Consider the following 16304-nt stretch of genomic DNA (forward strand, 5'->3'; position numbering starts at 1 on the left):
ATCGTAGTATTTTATATCATTATCCACCAGAGGGTGCTAACGAAATATTTCACATTCTAGAACCATGCTTACTTCATACTAGTTCATATAGCATTTGTAATTTATCGGTACACGGTTATCCTGTCAAAACAAATAATACCATTTAACGTTTAAAAAGTATTTGTTTAATTAAAATTTGAGACAAGATGAAGCCTAGTCTAGTGGCGGATGAAATGTTTCCCGAGGGCGCAGGATCCTACATTGAATTAGAGGAGGTATTCATATTACTTTAACAAGGTTATGTTTGTATTAAAATGATTGTGCACTAATTAATTTCTGCTGTGATATCAGTTGACATTTGTTTGATTTTAATTACACATCGATAATATTGCGTATTTAATGAACTAATGAGAAAACCTATTTTAGGTTGGAGGCAGTCGTTTATTAGTTGATCTTACTACTAGCGAGAAAGCAGTACACTCAGACTTTTTTAATGGTATTTGATTATTTATCGTTAAATTATAACATTATATGAACAAATGAGAATTAATTTTTTACTTTTGCAGATTTTGATGATTTGTTTGATGAAGATGATCTTGATTAAAATTTTGATCAATTTTGCACTACCGCTAGGGCTATGAACGAACATAGACTAATTTATTTAAAACCTACTTATTATGGATGTAAAATTAATTAATTGTATTTTGCAAATATTCAATACATTTCATAATATACGCAAGTATTAAGTATAATCAGATCTAATTTATTGGTATAAAATTGATCCATGTTTTATTTGAAACGATTGGGTGTAACAATAAACTTTGAATTAATATAATATACGTAATGTATATCATATTTATGTATTTTCATAAATATTCATAAAAAAATTGAAATTAAGATAATAATACCTCATAATATTGTGTGCTTAGAAATAAAAAGTTTCAATTAATTACAATTTGAACCTAAAACAAGTGAAAGCCATTATTAAATAAAAAGCAAATAAAACGTATAAAGGAAGAAAAATTGATACACACAGAACATTAACATTATTACAATTTATTATTTTTAGTTCGAAATTGAATCAGACGTGTACCCGTGTTCAAAATACCAATTATCTTGGTACGTTAGCTCGGGCGATATTAATTATAAACGTGCCATAAGAAAATGAGTACTGGTCATAATGTCTCGTACACATTAATATCGATATCATTGTAAAGATTATAATTTACAATACATAGATGCTAATCATATAAACCTGTTAAGATGATGCACAATTAAAATAGCACCCCGGTTTCAGTCGCGCCGCATAATCATGGATCCTGTCGATCGTCATGCATCGAAGGTCTTTTTTTTTCCAGACGAGACATTCTGAAGCTGTTTAAGTTTTATTTCTGCGCGATTTGTTTCTTGTGTTTTGTTTTTCTCCTTGGCCCCAATCGACAATTAATTCACCTTTTGATCACCTTCATTTCACATTAACAGACTTTTATTAACGGTGGCAACGAGGTTCCAAGACATTCTCGATTACCATTATTCGTGCGCATCTTGACTACGTACGAAAATGACGTTCTTGAGAGCGATATCGATGACGACCATATCGAATACGCTGCTACCAGTGACGAATATCCTGAAAAATAAAATTATCGTGATATTCGAACGTACGTATATTATCATTCTTTGTTGCGATGTTAACGCAAAAATTACAGAATTTTACCCCAATGAAAGTCTAAAATATTTTTAAATAATTTTCATAAATGTATACCAACTCTGAGTCCAGCCCCGAGAAAATCGTTCGGAGTGCTAGTTAACTTCGAGATCGCTATCTGCTTGGTCATCCTGATCGCTCTCTTCCTCCTCGTCTTCTTCCTCGGAATAATACTGCGAGGGTGGCGATAGAACATCCTCTGAGAGTGAAGTATGAGAAGAGGAAGGTGGTCGAGAACCTTCCAATTTTATATCCAGGTCTTCCATTGAAGTACTTGGTCCAGGAATGGTTACTGGGATGAATTTCTCCAAATCGCCAGTTGCCAGTTCTAAGAATAAATTATAATATTAAAAAGATAACATTCAACATTACGCTGAACAAACTACTAAATGTGTAATGATTTTTTAGACGCTTCAAAAACGATACATACGCTCCACATATTTTTCCAACGATTTTGGAACCATCAACTTAGCCTTTCGCAAATTTTCCTCGTTACATTCTCCTTTTTCTAGACCTAGCAAAAATAATTATTTTTCATTAATTAACTAGTAGAGTGAATACAATAGAAAATAACAAGTAAATCGTTTACCGAAAGCTAAACCCATTTGTTTCAGAACTTCAATATCGTCGTGAATTTCGAACTTATCGTTAAAATTGAACAGGTACTCAGTTCTGCAACAAACGTAATGCAATATTATTATTAACTAAAAAAATATAATTATACCGATAAAGGTATATTGGTCTCATCAAAGGCAAACCATACTTGTCATTCGAAATGCTGCAATCTATGACAGTCTTTTTGCTAGTATTCACAATCAGGAATGGCAGCTGTATGGCAGAATTTGGTTTTGGGGGACCACGCAGACTTTCATTGGCACGATTACGTTCCACCAGGTTTTTGAAAGAGATATGCGAGAGAATCAATTGATGTAATTGTTGCGTTTTCGCTTTAATCCTCTCGATTTTCTTCTTTTTATCTTTCTCAAGCGCTAAACATTCTTGCAAAGAATTAGTTGGTAAACCTAGCCACCTGATTTCCTTCTTTTCTTTTGAAATAATATTCATTGCCATTAAGACGTTCAAAGCATCGTAAACACGTCTTCTAATATTTTTCTGATCATATTGCTACAAAAATGGACGAATAAATTTAATTCGTTTTTAGTTTGTAGCTTCATTGTTTAAAAAAGTGGAACAAATTATACCTGATCTGTTAAGGAGTTTATATGAGCAGGATTAGTAAATTCTCCAACAAGTTCGTCTGCAACCTCGTTGTATGACGTCGTTCCCTTTTTCTTAACTTTCTCGCAAACTTTCATTGAAAAATGTCGTAAACCTTTGCCTACTTTTTCTGTTTTTCTTCGTTTACTACAAATGGATGAAACAGAATATGCAAGCTTATTAATGAAAATAATGTAAATTATATACGATTAACTTAAAATTAAAATATCAAATATATGTATTTGCGCTAAAATTTTGCATATGCATATACAACTTGAAATCTAAAGAAAATATTGAAAATTATATCAGCAAACCAGAAAGAAAAGTCTGATTAAATTAAAACAGAAGACATTCAATATATGCATAAAGGTAATGCGTTATTACTCTGGTACAAAGTCGCCTCCCTCGACATCTTGTCTTTTTCTCGAACCACTGTGATCCAATATTGGACTGATATACGTTTTTCCGCTCGCATCTTTTACAAGTTGTTGATTAGCGGACTGTTGTTGTTGTTGTTGCTGTTGCTGCTGTTGTTGCTGCTGAGATACTATTGCCTGTTTTATATCGCTCTATTCAAATAAGAAATCAGGATAATTAATGCATTTATTCCAAAATTCTTGAAATCTTCGACTCAAAACCGAATTATTAAACTTCTTAAAATATTGGTCAATTTTTTAAATGAATAATTTATTTATGAAATATCCATTAACCCATTCGGTATGAGCGTTAGTTATAGTTGACGGCCGTCAGTACCAACCTATGGCCGAAAATCAACTATGTCGATAGCTGTTAACATTTAAGGATATACCTATATTTATGCTCGTTAAATTTTATTTTATGTAAGTTATCAACTTCGTTTGTCAGAGAATATATTTTTACTCGTAATACCGGTAGGATTAAAAGTAAATCGTTAAAACATACCATTTGCGCGGATGTCAACTGTATAGTCTTGGTCAGTACAGGTTCACCAGCCTTAGTAGTCGCCAATTTTGTATTCTGCAATGGTATTGTAACCAATCCTAGAATAAACATAACAAATTACTTTATCATTTTTTATCTTTAAATACAAAGATAAGAATCAGGGAAATTATATCTTTGCCAAAAAGTACAAATTTGAAATTTTGCATTTTTTAAATTATTTTATAAGAAAGGCACTTAACACAAAACACTTGAAATAAAAATAATAACTTTGAATATTACTCACTTTGGCCGGGAGTTGAAGGACTTTGTAGACTAATAGTTCTAAGAACTTGTGCGTTTGATGACAAAACCTAAAACAGACACAGGTATTATATTAGTTATAATCTTGAAATATAGTAAACTTACCTCTAATTCTTAAAATTATTAAAATATTATACCTGAGATTCTTGGCTCGGAGTCTTAAAGACCTTAAGGCTACCTGCATTTGTTGTACTGACAAGACCACCCAATGCTTTATTGGCAGTACTCTGTACTACTTTTATCACTTGTGGATGACCTAAAATAATTACAATTCTTTGTTTATTGCTTCAATATTTTAAACAAATGTAATATTGAAAAAGAAAAAAATATTTTTAATATTTCTATAAAATTTAATCAACTTCAAAAAGAAGATATTTCAAATAATTAAAGTCCAATAAAGAATGATTTATAAAACCATTATAACATGGAATACATTCTATAGGTTACATTATCATCATATGAAACATTATAAAACAATGATATAAACTGCCTTTTATATAATGTCATTGGAAGTACATATCAAATATTAATACACTAGGTAAGTTGATTTTCTAAACTGTTGTAGTTTCAAACGAATTAAATAATAAAATTGAATAGGATCTTCATGTTTGATCAAAAGCATTAGGAAATAAAGTGTCCCCTTCGAATGAACAATCAAATGGAGCAGAAATATACTTATTCTGCACAAACTGAAATAGAGGAATGACTTGGCTTTACTTGTCTAACAGTAAAAAGGAAAGTATAAACATAGTTTGCTGAATACAATTCAGAAATATTGCAAGAAGCGCGGTACGAAACCAATACGAATATGAAGAAAAAAAAGTCAACAGAGGCTCGTAATTGACAAGAATCGAACAGAAAATAGTAGAAATACGAGTATGAATTCGGAAGAAGAGCAGCAGCAGCGAAAATAAACGGTCTTAATGAAAATGAGAGGAAATCGAGGCATTATCATCGAAGTGAGGCATGCCTGATAATTGGCGCGCACTCGGCATACTCACCGTTCGCGTCATGTATGAGAAAGTTCATCGTTTTGTTTTGTTGCGTCATCCTCGAGGTTAGAATTCCGTCCCGGCGTCACTGACGATCACGACGATCGACCGAATGCCGAGTGAAAATAAAAAGATCATAGGTACACTCGCTAATCTTGGCTCAGTCTATCACCAAAATGGCGACTATGATATAGAACCATTTGAGATCAGAATTCGACAATATACAGATGAAAGAACGTCTTAATTCACGCACAAAAGTAAAAATCAGCCGTTTCTTTATTATATTAAATCAACCATTTTAACAGAACGTTCGTCTCTTTGCAAAAGTATCGCACAAATTTCTAGCTTCCGCGTGCACAGTACGGAATAGAGACGAGCTTGGCGGCACGACAAAGTTAAACAGCTGATTGGTTGCCTTCTCAGTCACGTGGCCCCTCCTGTTCCACGTTTATGGGCACAGTAATCTCTACGAGAAAAACCCATCTCTAGAGCTACAAAACGCTGAACATAATTTTCGGGACAATTCTTTGAAAACTGAAAACAACCATTTGCTGGTTTCTGTCCAATAGGCAGCTTCCTTTTAAAAGCCAGCGTATAGTAAACGGAGCAAAATCTTCAACAGATCGTAATTGGCGATTTAATCCATAGATGTAACAATGTATAGATAGAATATAACGAGTGATGGCTAGAACTGTTATTTGTGAATCACAGTAATTCGTTCACGTTCATTTCCAATCACGGTGATTTTTCATAGTAATTCGTGATTTTTCATAATCATTAATAGAGAACATAACTGTTCTTTGCATGCATCGTCAGAATCAAAATTTTTGTGAACTTATAGTGATTTTGTCATGGTGTTAAATAGTACGGCATTCATTGTTCCTAAAGAATCTCAATTGTAGATTTTGAACGAATATAATCGTTCTTAATTTATTTAATTATAAACAAATATTTCCTCACTTTAGTTAAAAAATATAATGTGCATAAAATTACATTATGTATGTTAATTAACAAACCAATTTGTTAAATTCGTAAGACTTTTAAAATTATTATTTGCGTTTCATATTATAATTAAATAATGCATTGGTATTTTGCGAAACTATACATACCATAGAGTACATGCATAAATATAACAAAAATTGATCGAACTTTTACACTATTATTTAAATGAATAATATTACAATGTTGATATCATGAAGAAGAATTAATAACATTTTATTCATTAAAATAATGATATAAAATAGGGGAAAGAGAATTGAATTATTTTTTATTTTTAATATTAAATCGAGTAAATTTATATGATACGTAGGTAATGCGGCATAACTTAAAATTTATATTATGTACAAATTACATCGAAGTATTTTATAAAAAATAATTCAATCAAGATCAAGAATTGTGATCACAGTGAGCAAATTCACGTAAGTTCGCTGTAACTCAGAACGAAAGAATCACGATCACGATTGTGATTTTGCGATCACTGTAATAAACAACGGTTAGTGATTTTGCATACCATCTCTAAATATAACATCAGTTTATATATTTTTGCGCATTTTATTTATAAAAAAATAAAACGTTTCCAATATACTAAAGACATGATTATATTATACATTATTGATAAAACTAGTAAATTATGGGCTGGATCTATTTAAAGAATATGTTTGACAAAGTATTCCAAAAATAAATTTAGAACAACAACTTTCAGATTGCAAGTTTTAGGTTATATAATCTGTAATTTATATAAAAAAAGAACAGAATGTATACTAAACTTTCGCGCCATGATGATTCATATGCTGCATTGTGCATGAAAGTAGCCTTAAGGATATTCTTGATGTTTTTAGGCATTCAAAGCAGCAATATAACCCAAAATAGTATAAACGTTTTCTTTAGGCGTGATAAGTTTATGTATTTTACTGGTATTACAATTTCGTGGTAAAATTATTAAAATTAATATAAAACGAAATAGAATAAAAGTAAGTTATTTCAAATAATAAGATTTACAGTAATTAAGCGAATTGAATTGCAACTTTGCTTTGGATGCTTTCCGATTGGTTGACAGAAAAGTTTCTAGATAGTCAAGACCAATAATGTTTTTGCAAATCGACGTTAGTCGCGAAAGAATTTTGATAAGAGACGTCACAGAATCTTGCAATTAGTCAAAAGTTTTTAAAGATAAATAATTTATTCGTGGAGTTATTAAAAAAAGTTATATCGCATCGCTTAGTATCGGAATTTGTTATTGACGAAGTTGTCATAATCATATAAATAGTGTTTTTAATACCTAATATTGAACTGAAAAGTAGTTGCCTTATATGTGCGCTTTTAAAAGAATCGTATAGGATACTTCGAACCGAGGCTGAGGATTCGTTCAGGTTCTGGCTGAATGGTAAGATTATTTTAAGGTTTGTGAGCTGATTGAAACGCACAGGTTAAACTTTACTATCTTCTTTACCGAAATCGCGTTCTTGCAAGTCATAACTTAACGTTCTCCTGTTTCTTTCAATCTTGCAATTTTTACTTTGTATTACTTGTCATTCTTATACAAACGTATGAATCTTGCCCGTATCGTTTCGTTGATTTCTTTTTTTTTCATCTGAATTTCTCTATCGTCATTGTATCGATAATCGACATTATACACGACCTCCATTTTTGTTGCAACTATTTCGTCGGCGTATTTCTTACAGTATTAGTCGGGTTCCTTTATTTTTACGGATTCTTTTTCAATTTGTTCATTACAATTCTTCGAGAATAAAATTTGTTATGTTAAACCTAACGTACATTTGTTAGAAAACAGACATGCGAATTAATATTTATAAATAATGTTTGATGATGGTAGATCATAATCTGTAACAAATTTGACATTTACATCTACAGATATAACCTGAAGGAACATGTTTAACACTATTGACCACAAACTTTATAGCATGTGAAAAAGCACACTTGTGAAGAATATACTTTTATAGAAAAAGTTTCTTGTATGGGTATACATGGCAATAAGGCTATCATAATTTGGAGTATGAGAAGTTTTGAGTACGACCTTTTTTAACCCAGAATTTGGAGCAGTATGTTATAGACTAAATCACGTAATTGTTTAATCCAAATCTTATTTGTAACTCAATAACTTTATTTCAATTTCTTTGTCATATATATATAGAATTCATCATATACATATATATAATGAATTATATATATGTATAACATTGATATAGAAATAAATTCATTAAATATAACAAGTTTAAAATTGATACGATAGGGTATGATTTTATATGGAATAATATAAAAGGGTTAAGAAACTTTAATTTTGTCTAACAAAATTTGTATATAATACATATTAAATCAAACCATCTAACTTGTTATTTATTATTTCCACATGCTCCGCAAGGTCTGTACATTGTGAGAAACATGCCTCTGTTCGGAAAGTCTCAAAAGAGTCCGGCGGAGGTGGTAAAAGCTCTTAAGGAAGCAGTAAATGCATTGGAGCGTGGTGATAAGAAGGTAGAAAAGGTACGTTGCAAGACCACATATTGATTTCTATGATGCAATACATTGAATTTTAGGCTCAAGAGGATGTTAGTAAAAATTTGGTACACATAAAAAATATGCTCTATGGAACAGCTGAATCAGAGCCCCAGGCAGACATTGTTGTTGCCCAATTGGCGCAAGAATTATATAATAGTAATTTGTTGCTTCTACTTGTGCAAAATCTTAGTCGCATAGACTTTGAGGTACGTTGAAATTTGCATAAAATTTAATACAATAATAAAAGAATGCATATACAGAAGTAGTTATTTTGTAAAGTAACACTTATCATTATATTATTTATTTAATAATAAACTATGATTGCGAGAGTATTAAAAACAATAAACGTATAAAGATATTCTTTATAACTTTTGATGCTTCAACTTAATAATTTTTATTTTAGATTAATTTTATCCATTACTTTATACTTATCATTTTTCTGACAACATAACAACATGTTTTAATAGGGAAAGAAAGATGTCGCTCAAGTGTTTAATAATATACTACGAAGACAAATTGGAACCAGATCTCCGACAGTGGAATACATATGCACTAAACCAGAAATATTATTTACTCTAATGTCTGGGTAAGTTTAAATCGGAATATTTATTACAATTTGTTTCTTTGTTTTTTTTTTTTACAGAGATTACTGTAGTAGCAGTATTATGTAAAATATTTTTCTCATTTAGGTATTTTTATTTGCAATTAAGATTATAAACATTTTCAAAAATACTGATTTTATTCGCTATTAAATTATTTAGTGATACAAAATGTAATAATTTTAGGTATGAACACCAAGATATCGCCTTAAACTGTGGCACTATGTTGAGAGAATGTGCGAGATACGAGGCCTTGGCAAAAATTATGATTTATTCGGACGACTTTTACAATTTTTTCAGATATGTTGAAGTGTCGACTTTCGACATAGCTTCCGACGCATTTTCTACGTTCAAAGTAAGCGATGATAAGCGCATGATATATCGTACTTAAAGTAAAGCATACTCTTGGTGCATCCGGTACGTTGGTTTTTAGGAATTACTTACCAGGCATAAAATACTGAGCGCTGAATTTTTAGAAATAAATTACGATAAAGTTTTCTCTCATTATCAAAGGTTATTGAGTTCGGAAAACTATGTTACGCGACGACAGAGTTTGAAACTGCTAGGGGAACTTTTACTTGATAGACACAATTTTACCGTATGTATAATTTTAAATGTTTAATTTTCAAATATGTATGTATGTACATGTATGTATATTTAAAAATATTTTAATTCAATAGTTTTCAAATTCTAGGTAATGACACGATATATTTCGAATCCTGATAATTTGAAATTGATGATGAATATGCTCAAAGAAAAATCACGTAATATTCAGTTTGAAGCGTTTCATGTTTTCAAGGTATATTCACGTATTTTTTAACTTTTAAATTATTATATACATTTTGCGTGATTGGTTATAGTATTAATGCAACCTTGTAGAATTAGATGTAGAAAATTAGTATATATGTTATTATTATTTTTTATGTAGTATATTATATGTGTAGCTTACATAAAATGAAATTTATTATTCTAGGATCTTCAACATTCTTTAGATTCCGGAAATAATCGAAAAGAAATTTTTGAGATTCAAATATCAAATGTAATAAATATTTTTTTCTTCTTAGATTTATATTCTAAAATGTATTCGCAATTATATAGGTATTTGTGGCGAATCCGAACAAGCCGAAACCGATTTTAGACATTCTACTGCGCAACCAGGAGAAGCTAATTGAATTTCTGACGCGTTTCCACACTGAGCGTTCAGAGGATGAACAATTTAATGACGAGAAGGCGTACCTTATTAAGCAGATTCAAGAACTTCAATCTGTACATGAGAATTAAGTCCAAAATACAAGTTATTGCTACAGCTACCGTTAACTACTACTGTTGAAGTCTATTCAGCTGCTGTTGCCACTGTTATACCATCACAGTCACTGATGTAGCCAACTACCATTATTTTCTCCCTCTTTTTCTGTCTCTTACTCTTCCTTTCTTTCACTCGTTATAGTTATCGTTGGTCGATTCATAATGATTCGATTATTATTAATTATTATTATTATTATTAATTATTATTATTATTGCTATTACTTTTATTTGCGAGTAGTTCTGTAAATAAAGTTTTTCGTTTAATTACGTTTGCTGTATGTTGTATGAAAGTAATTCTATGTCGCATACATATAATTCCACTTTATGCCCATTAATGTTTTGTGGTTGACGGTTGCCGTGCGAAGATATCAGAAATTTTCTCTGTAAATTAGCGGGCATATTAAATTACTGTGGTATACACAATCTTTATAAACAATAAATATAAATTACAGTGCCTGCGGACATAATATTTTATGTCTACCTAATAAACACAGTGATGTAAGTTAAATTAAATGACACCAAAATTTTAAACATATTGCTTTATAAAACTGACATTAATCTTTTATGAGTATCACATTAGTCGATAGTGGTATAACAATACCGCCTAATAAATATTACTGTTGTTCGAGTTGCAAAATTTACAAAAAAAAACATTGATACGGTTCTAATAATTTATTTTCTTTGAGAGCATATATCGTATAATATTGACTTGTGATCATTGCCAAAGAAAGTACCTAATTTACAAAATAGGGGGCGTCGTATAGTTGTTGAACCGCAGCAGTATGAAAGCAGTCAGTTATCAGTTTAATAGGTTAACCAATACTGATCAGTATTGGTCGCGAAAATTTAAGATTATGTATATAGTGTCAATGTTTAGTATTATTTACTAATGAAAATTGAGTTCTTTGCTTTGAAAAGATATTACAATTTAGTGTTTCAATGGAATTATAGAATAGATTTAAAATTTAAACGAAATAATGAAAATGGGGACGAATTTGTATAAAGTAAATTCGATGGGGAACAAAATCACATGAAATTCTGGGATGTGATGATACGTGATGTATTTATTTATAAGGAGTATGGAACAAATAAAAATGTTTGTAAAAGACCCCTGTGGCATTGTATGCATCATAGTCACGTACGTCGCTGTTTTTTATGCAGATTACGTCGTTGTATGTTGGGTTATCTTACATAGTTTACAAGACAGGTATGGATTTCATGATTATTTAGATCAGTGATTATGTTTATCCGTAGCAGTGTATTCTACTTGCTAAATATGTTTTATTTAATGTAACTGTTGACGTAATATTTCTATTTTATTATTTTATTATGTTACAACACTTTTGCAGTGATTAGAGACAAAATTTAAGAGAATATTTGTCACTGTGTGACCATTTATAATTAACATTTTTGTTATATATTATGTACAGTTTATGGGGTCCATTTCATGTAGTGGCTTTCAACGCTGTTGTATTGTTATTGGTAATGTCACATTTGAAAGCAGTCTGCAGCGATCCTGGCGTTGTACCATTACCACAAAGTCGCATGGACTTTTCTGACATTCATACAGATAATTCAGAGACAAAAATTGAATGCGACGAAAGAGACAACTGGACCGTTTGCACTAGGTGTGAAACATACAGACCGCCCAAAGCACGTCATTGTAGAATTTGTAAACGATGTATTAGGAGAATGGATCATCATTGTCCATGGTATTGTATAAGTTGTAACATTATAAATAGTTTTTTTTTTTAGTTTTTCAATATTCAAACGACCAAATCCAATTAAAAATTATGGGATTATTATTAATGTAATTACAGTTATATTTGATAACCAATTTTTTTATTTTTATGAACTCTTCGTCTGTTTTATAGTTTTCTTGATCTTTTAAGTTTTGTGATTTTTCATACGTTCAATAAAGGAAACGCTTTTTCACCTTTGAATTTTAATATTTCTTGTCCATCAAATACAGAATATTAATTTTAAGAAATTATTATTATGTTCAAAATTATTTTAGATTGACAAGGAAACTTCAAGTATATTTTACTGATTTTATTACATAACAGTTTTCTTTTAATATGTATGTATATTAAATATATATCATTTCCAATACATTAAATTTGATACAACTTTTATAATAATAAGATTATTTGCAATGCTGCACAAAGGATAAACAACTGTGTCGGAGAAAGAAATCAAAAGTACTTTATCCAATTTCTGGTCTATGTTGGACTCCTGGCCGTCTATGCACTAGGTCTGGTAATAACATCATGGATCTTAGAATGTTCTCACTGCAGTAACGACATAGCTTACAAACAAAGTCGCATGTATGTGCGCTACATAAGTATTATTTAAAACTTTTTTTTCATATTCTTCCAACATATATTTTTAGTTAAAGTATTTTATTTTACTTCTTTTTCGTAAAATAAATTTTAGATAAATTTCTTGCTACAAAACTAAGTATATGTGCACGTGAAAAAAAATGTTTACTACACCAATTTTGTTAAAATTTAAACTTACAGTTAAAAATAATATATTAAAACGTACAAAAGTATGTAAACAAAATTATTTGATATATTAAACATTTTTGTTGTTTTAAATATTCTAATTTTATGTACAGAGTTTATTCAAATTTAAAAGCTAATTATTTAATGTCAACACACAGATATATTGCCAGAAAAAATGAATATTAATCTGGAAGTTTTTTCTGCAGCTTACACTGTGTTATATTGGTGTTGGAATCAGCATTGTTTGGCATGTTTGTCATCGCAGTACTGGTAGATCAATGCCAAGGTATACTGGGAGAAGAAAACACAGTGGAACGTATGCAAAATAATCATCATTATAAGAAAAATAGTTCACGTACCTTGGTGTTACTTTCTCAAGTTTGTGGCAAGAGTCATCCAATTTTATGGATGCTACCTTGCCAGAACCCGCCACGATATATTTTTCGAAAAGACGCGTACCTGATCGATCACGAAGTTTAAGTGAACATACAAATAATTCTTGAACAATGAATGCTTCTTTTATGGCTTTTTATGCCATAAATACTTTTTTATATGTATTAGAAACTTTTCCTTATTTAATGGATAGAAGGTGTAATTTATACAAAATGGGGACATTACTGTTTATTATAAAATTTTGGGAAATGAAAACGGTATTAACAAACATATTTGTTCTGTTATTTAAAACTAAAATTAGATGAATTTTAATTTTTTATAATTGTATACTTTTCCTGAAGACATTTTTGTACAAAGTCGCCAAAATAAAAAAGAAGGAATGTAAAAAATGAGTCATTTCAAAATGCAAGCTCGTTTTAATTTTGTACTCCGTTATTACAAAAAATCACAAATTTTCTTACTTCCATTTTATTACATGATTTTCATCGATGATAATGCAAGATGAAATATTGATCGAATATGTTGCAAAGTATTAACACTAAACGGACCTATTCCGTGCTAGCGTAGGAATTAGCTTATTTTATCAGTAGATTGTCGTGAAACCTTTCTAACTTATAGAGTATGATAAAATGCATTAATACATAACTATAAATAAGCTAGTATGACCAATAATGGTGTTATACAAAATTGTAATTACAATATTATTTAAAGATTAATTTACGAAGTTTTCACTGATAATCTACTGACATGCTAATCCCACGCTGGTGTGGTACCAATCCGCGAAAAGTTAATTTCCGAATCATTCCATAAGATTAAATAAGTCTAAATATACTTACAAGTTTAATATTTAATACAATTGAACCAAATATTAATAATTATAGCGATGGAACCTTAATGAAGCTTGCAAAATTACGTATTTATAAACATTTTTTAATATATCTTTAGCTAATTTTTGTTATCAGTATATATCTTTAAGATGTGCGACGCGTCATTTCAATGTATGTGGAATTCGATACTAGTCTGCATTAATTTGTACAATTATCGACAAAATTTGTTTGTATTAAAGTGGTGCAAAATTATTTTAAATAGTATGTATATATTTTTACAATATTTATATGTGTTATGGCATTATACACTGAAAAAGTATTGTAGCATTATAAAAATGAATTCAGGATTAAAAAAACAACATTTATTTAGATTGCAACTTTTAAAGACAAGCTGCCATTAGGCCAGCAACATTTTCAAAATCTATTTTTTCTGTAATATTTTTTGTTTTGATATTCTCATCTTGATTGGCGATAAAAATAATTGTTTTACTTTCCTCTTTCCATCCATACTTTTTTACCCAGTGTTTTAAGGTAGTATCTAAAATTATATTTAAAATTAGTTACTTTCTGTTATATTGTTATCTATTTATGATTCAAAGTGGTTTAATAGATTTGTGTTCAAAGGTAGAAAAGTTTTTCTAGAAAAAAAACCTTTCACGAAATTTACATATACTTTTCATAAAACATTAGAAGCAATAAAATAAATTTGTACATTGGTTATTAAACCTTTGTAATGTATTAAAGAAACAGATGTTACCATCAACGTTTCCAAGAAGTTGTGCCAAGAGGCTTTTATCTATTGTTTGGAAAGTAATTCCCACTACGTGACAAACGAATTTTCTTATTGAATCTTGGAATCCTACGATATTGTCACAAAGGTCAGACATGGAAAGAACTCTGTCCCAAAAATGCTGAAAGTCACATTGTTCTAAAATACCTCCTAAATACATAATTTGATTAATGGGGCTTTCTTGCATCTGCAAAAACAATTATATTTTATTTATTAATTAATTAACTGATATTCATGTAACATATATAACAAAAATACACTTTTTATTTATAAAATGACTGTAAAAGAAAACTGGTTTAGATCAGTTATTAATGATCATTAACTGAAACAAAACATGATCTTTAAATATATTTAACTATAAAAAAAAATTACTTACAATTTTTTCACTGAGGAGACATTTGCACAGAACAAAATCTGTATGTGGTAGATTTGTTAAAGCCTTTAACAATATTTGACATGTAATATCCATGTCAAATTTATGTGGATTCAATTGATAGAGCTTCAAAACTGCTAAATTAGCTTCCAAATCATATGCGTTTTCTCTTGATTGTATTTCAACATATTTTTCCAGAGTGGCTAAATGATCTGGATTATACCTAAAAAAAAAGATATATATTTTGATCAATTGAGGTACAATAATAAGTTTTAAATTTGAAATAATACAATTTGATATACACACATAAATTAGTAATCAGATATGAAGAAAGTGTACTTAATTTTCAATTGTATTTTTATTACGTTAGGTTGATTGCAAACAGCAAATAAGTTTGATTAAATATTTGAAAAATTAAGAATTACCTTTCAATGCCTTTTAACATTCCAGCCACAGTTTGACGCATTGCTTCAGCCATTTTGGTGATATAAAATATGTTTTTTTAAATTTTTAATTACAACGAAATAAAAACAGACTGTTCGTCTAATTTGTCGGCAACACGTTTTACCAGGTTAAAGCAGTATGGCTAGATTTTGTATAATTGAATGCATCGACGGTGACACTAGTAACGACGAACTTCCTTAGCGTCTAACGGAGTGGTAGAGAAAGCCGACATACCCTATCGTACGAGCTATATTACGTGACTCGACACTTCGCTCAACTTCGGGAAATCGAGAAAGAAGACGAAGTGTCAGCCCTTTTTCAAACGATTTATTTGCTAAGTATTCCATTATTCCAAATAATAATTCTTTAATTTTATTTTGAATTATTAAACATATCTATCAACTAGCGACCCCCTTGACCAATCAGCAGCCAGTT

General features: G+C 29.9%; 5 protein-coding genes across 9 annotated transcripts; 3 read left to right on the forward strand and 2 right to left on the reverse strand.

The window, feature by feature from the left end:
• The first annotated feature begins 56 nt into the window (after nucleotides 1-56).
• Nucleotides 57-834, forward strand: LOC143345527 (COP9 signalosome complex subunit 9). The gene is made up of 3 exons (XM_076772748.1): nucleotides 57-254; nucleotides 406-475; nucleotides 546-834. The coding sequence occupies exons 1-3, from the start codon at nucleotides 186-188 to the stop codon at nucleotides 581-583; spliced, it is 177 nt and encodes a 58-aa protein (XP_076628863.1). The 5' UTR covers nucleotides 57-185; the 3' UTR covers nucleotides 584-834.
• Nucleotides 835-1068: 234 nt separating this feature from the next.
• Dp (transcription factor Dp) lies at nucleotides 1069-5525 on the reverse strand. 2 transcript variants are annotated; one of them, XM_076772747.1, is made up of 11 exons: nucleotides 5125-5525; nucleotides 4261-4379; nucleotides 4107-4173; nucleotides 3824-3921; nucleotides 3287-3471; nucleotides 2887-3049; nucleotides 2448-2809; nucleotides 2274-2356; nucleotides 2115-2198; nucleotides 1742-2012; nucleotides 1069-1606 (listed from the first exon to the last, which is right to left on the reverse strand). In XM_076772747.1, the coding sequence occupies exons 1-10, from the start codon at nucleotides 5171-5173 to the stop codon at nucleotides 1780-1782; spliced, it is 1443 nt and encodes a 480-aa protein (XP_076628862.1). In that variant the 5' UTR covers nucleotides 5174-5525; the 3' UTR covers nucleotides 1069-1606; nucleotides 1742-1779. The 2 variants fall into 2 exon arrangements, with proteins under 2 accessions (XP_076628862.1, XP_076628861.1); XM_076772746.1 differs by having other exon boundaries at nucleotides 1071-1606; nucleotides 1746-2012; nucleotides 5125-5524.
• Nucleotides 5526-7216: 1691 nt separating this feature from the next.
• Mo25 (calcium binding protein Mo25) lies at nucleotides 7217-10802 on the forward strand. 4 transcript variants are annotated; one of them, XM_076772382.1, is made up of 9 exons: nucleotides 7217-7498; nucleotides 7987-8195; nucleotides 8495-8616; nucleotides 8670-8837; nucleotides 9099-9217; nucleotides 9417-9585; nucleotides 9664-9828; nucleotides 9925-10029; nucleotides 10329-10802. In XM_076772382.1, exons 3-9 carry the CDS (start codon nucleotides 8515-8517, stop codon nucleotides 10509-10511), a joined length of 1011 nt encoding a protein of 336 aa, XP_076628497.1. In that variant the 5' UTR covers nucleotides 7217-7498; nucleotides 7987-8195; nucleotides 8495-8514; the 3' UTR covers nucleotides 10512-10802. The 4 variants fall into 4 exon arrangements, with proteins under 4 accessions (XP_076628497.1, XP_076628498.1, XP_076628496.1 ...); XM_076772383.1 differs by having other exon boundaries at nucleotides 7987-8174; XM_076772381.1 differs by lacking the exon at nucleotides 7987-8195.
• A 155-nt stretch (nucleotides 10803-10957) lies between these two features.
• Dnz1 (DNZDHHC/NEW1 zinc finger protein 11) lies at nucleotides 10958-13522 on the forward strand. The gene is made up of 4 exons (XM_076772385.1): nucleotides 10958-11742; nucleotides 11966-12247; nucleotides 12704-12862; nucleotides 13249-13522. The coding sequence occupies exons 1-4, from the start codon at nucleotides 11594-11596 to the stop codon at nucleotides 13520-13522; spliced, it is 864 nt and encodes a 287-aa protein (XP_076628500.1). The 5' UTR covers nucleotides 10958-11593.
• A 1120-nt stretch (nucleotides 13523-14642) lies between these two features.
• Eif3k (eukaryotic translation initiation factor 3 subunit K) lies at nucleotides 14643-16078 on the reverse strand. Its single transcript, XM_076772386.1, has 4 exons — nucleotides 15851-16078; nucleotides 15429-15648; nucleotides 15020-15239; nucleotides 14643-14800 (listed from the first exon to the last, which is right to left on the reverse strand). The coding sequence occupies exons 1-4, from the start codon at nucleotides 15901-15903 to the stop codon at nucleotides 14643-14645; spliced, it is 651 nt and encodes a 216-aa protein (XP_076628501.1). The 5' UTR covers nucleotides 15904-16078.
• Nucleotides 16079-16304: the final 226 nt, after the last annotated feature.

The sequence above is a fragment of the Colletes latitarsis genome, chromosome 9 (assembly GCF_051014445.1).
Source record: "Colletes latitarsis isolate SP2378_abdomen chromosome 9, iyColLati1, whole genome shotgun sequence".
In the NCBI taxonomy this organism is placed as follows: Eukaryota; Metazoa; Arthropoda; class Insecta; order Hymenoptera; family Colletidae; genus Colletes; species Colletes latitarsis.

Excerpts from the sequence above, each read along its gene's own strand:
- Dp (XM_076772747.1), bottom strand. The coding sequence starts at position 5,173 with ATGACGCAACAAAACAAAACGATGAACTTTCTCATACATGACGCGAAC. Across the intron at positions 3,922-4,106 it reads TCCTTCAACTCCCGGCCAAA|GATTGGTTACAATACCATTG; the intron begins GTGAGTAATATT and ends TGTTTATTCTAG. Across the intron at positions 2,357-2,447 it reads TGCAGCATTTCGAATGACAA|AACTGAGTACCTGTTCAATT; the intron begins GTATGGTTTGCC and ends CGTTTGTTGCAG.
- Eif3k (XM_076772386.1), bottom strand. The coding sequence starts at position 15,903 with ATGGCTGAAGCAATGCGTCAAACTGTGGCTGGAATGTTAAAAGGCATT. Across the intron at positions 15,649-15,850 it reads ATGTTAAAAGGCATTGAAAG|GTATAATCCAGATCATTTAG; the intron begins GTAATTCTTAAT and ends CTTTTTTTTTAG. Across the intron at positions 14,801-15,019 it reads ACTTCTTGGAAACGTTGATG|ATACTACCTTAAAACACTGG; the intron begins GTAACATCTGTT and ends ATATAATTTTAG.
- LOC143345527 (XM_076772748.1), top strand. The coding sequence starts at position 186 with ATGAAGCCTAGTCTAGTGGCGGATGAAATGTTTCCCGAGGGCGCAGGA. Across the intron at positions 255-405 it reads CCTACATTGAATTAGAGGAG|GTTGGAGGCAGTCGTTTATT; the intron begins GTATTCATATTA and ends AACCTATTTTAG. Across the intron at positions 476-545 it reads ACACTCAGACTTTTTTAATG|ATTTTGATGATTTGTTTGAT; the intron begins GTATTTGATTAT and ends TTACTTTTGCAG.
- Mo25 (XM_076772382.1), top strand. The coding sequence starts at position 8,515 with ATGCCTCTGTTCGGAAAGTCTCAAAAGAGTCCGGCGGAGGTGGTAAAA. Across the intron at positions 8,617-8,669 it reads GTGATAAGAAGGTAGAAAAG|GCTCAAGAGGATGTTAGTAA; the intron begins GTACGTTGCAAG and ends ATTGAATTTTAG. Across the intron at positions 9,218-9,416 it reads TTATTTACTCTAATGTCTGG|GTATGAACACCAAGATATCG; the intron begins GTAAGTTTAAAT and ends TAATAATTTTAG.
- Dnz1 (XM_076772385.1), top strand. The coding sequence starts at position 11,594 with ATGTATTTATTTATAAGGAGTATGGAACAAATAAAAATGTTTGTAAAA. Across the intron at positions 12,248-12,703 it reads ATGGATCATCATTGTCCATG|GATAAACAACTGTGTCGGAG; the intron begins GTATTGTATAAG and ends TGCTGCACAAAG. Across the intron at positions 12,863-13,248 it reads GCTTACAAACAAAGTCGCAT|CTTACACTGTGTTATATTGG; the intron begins GTATGTGCGCTA and ends TTTTTTCTGCAG.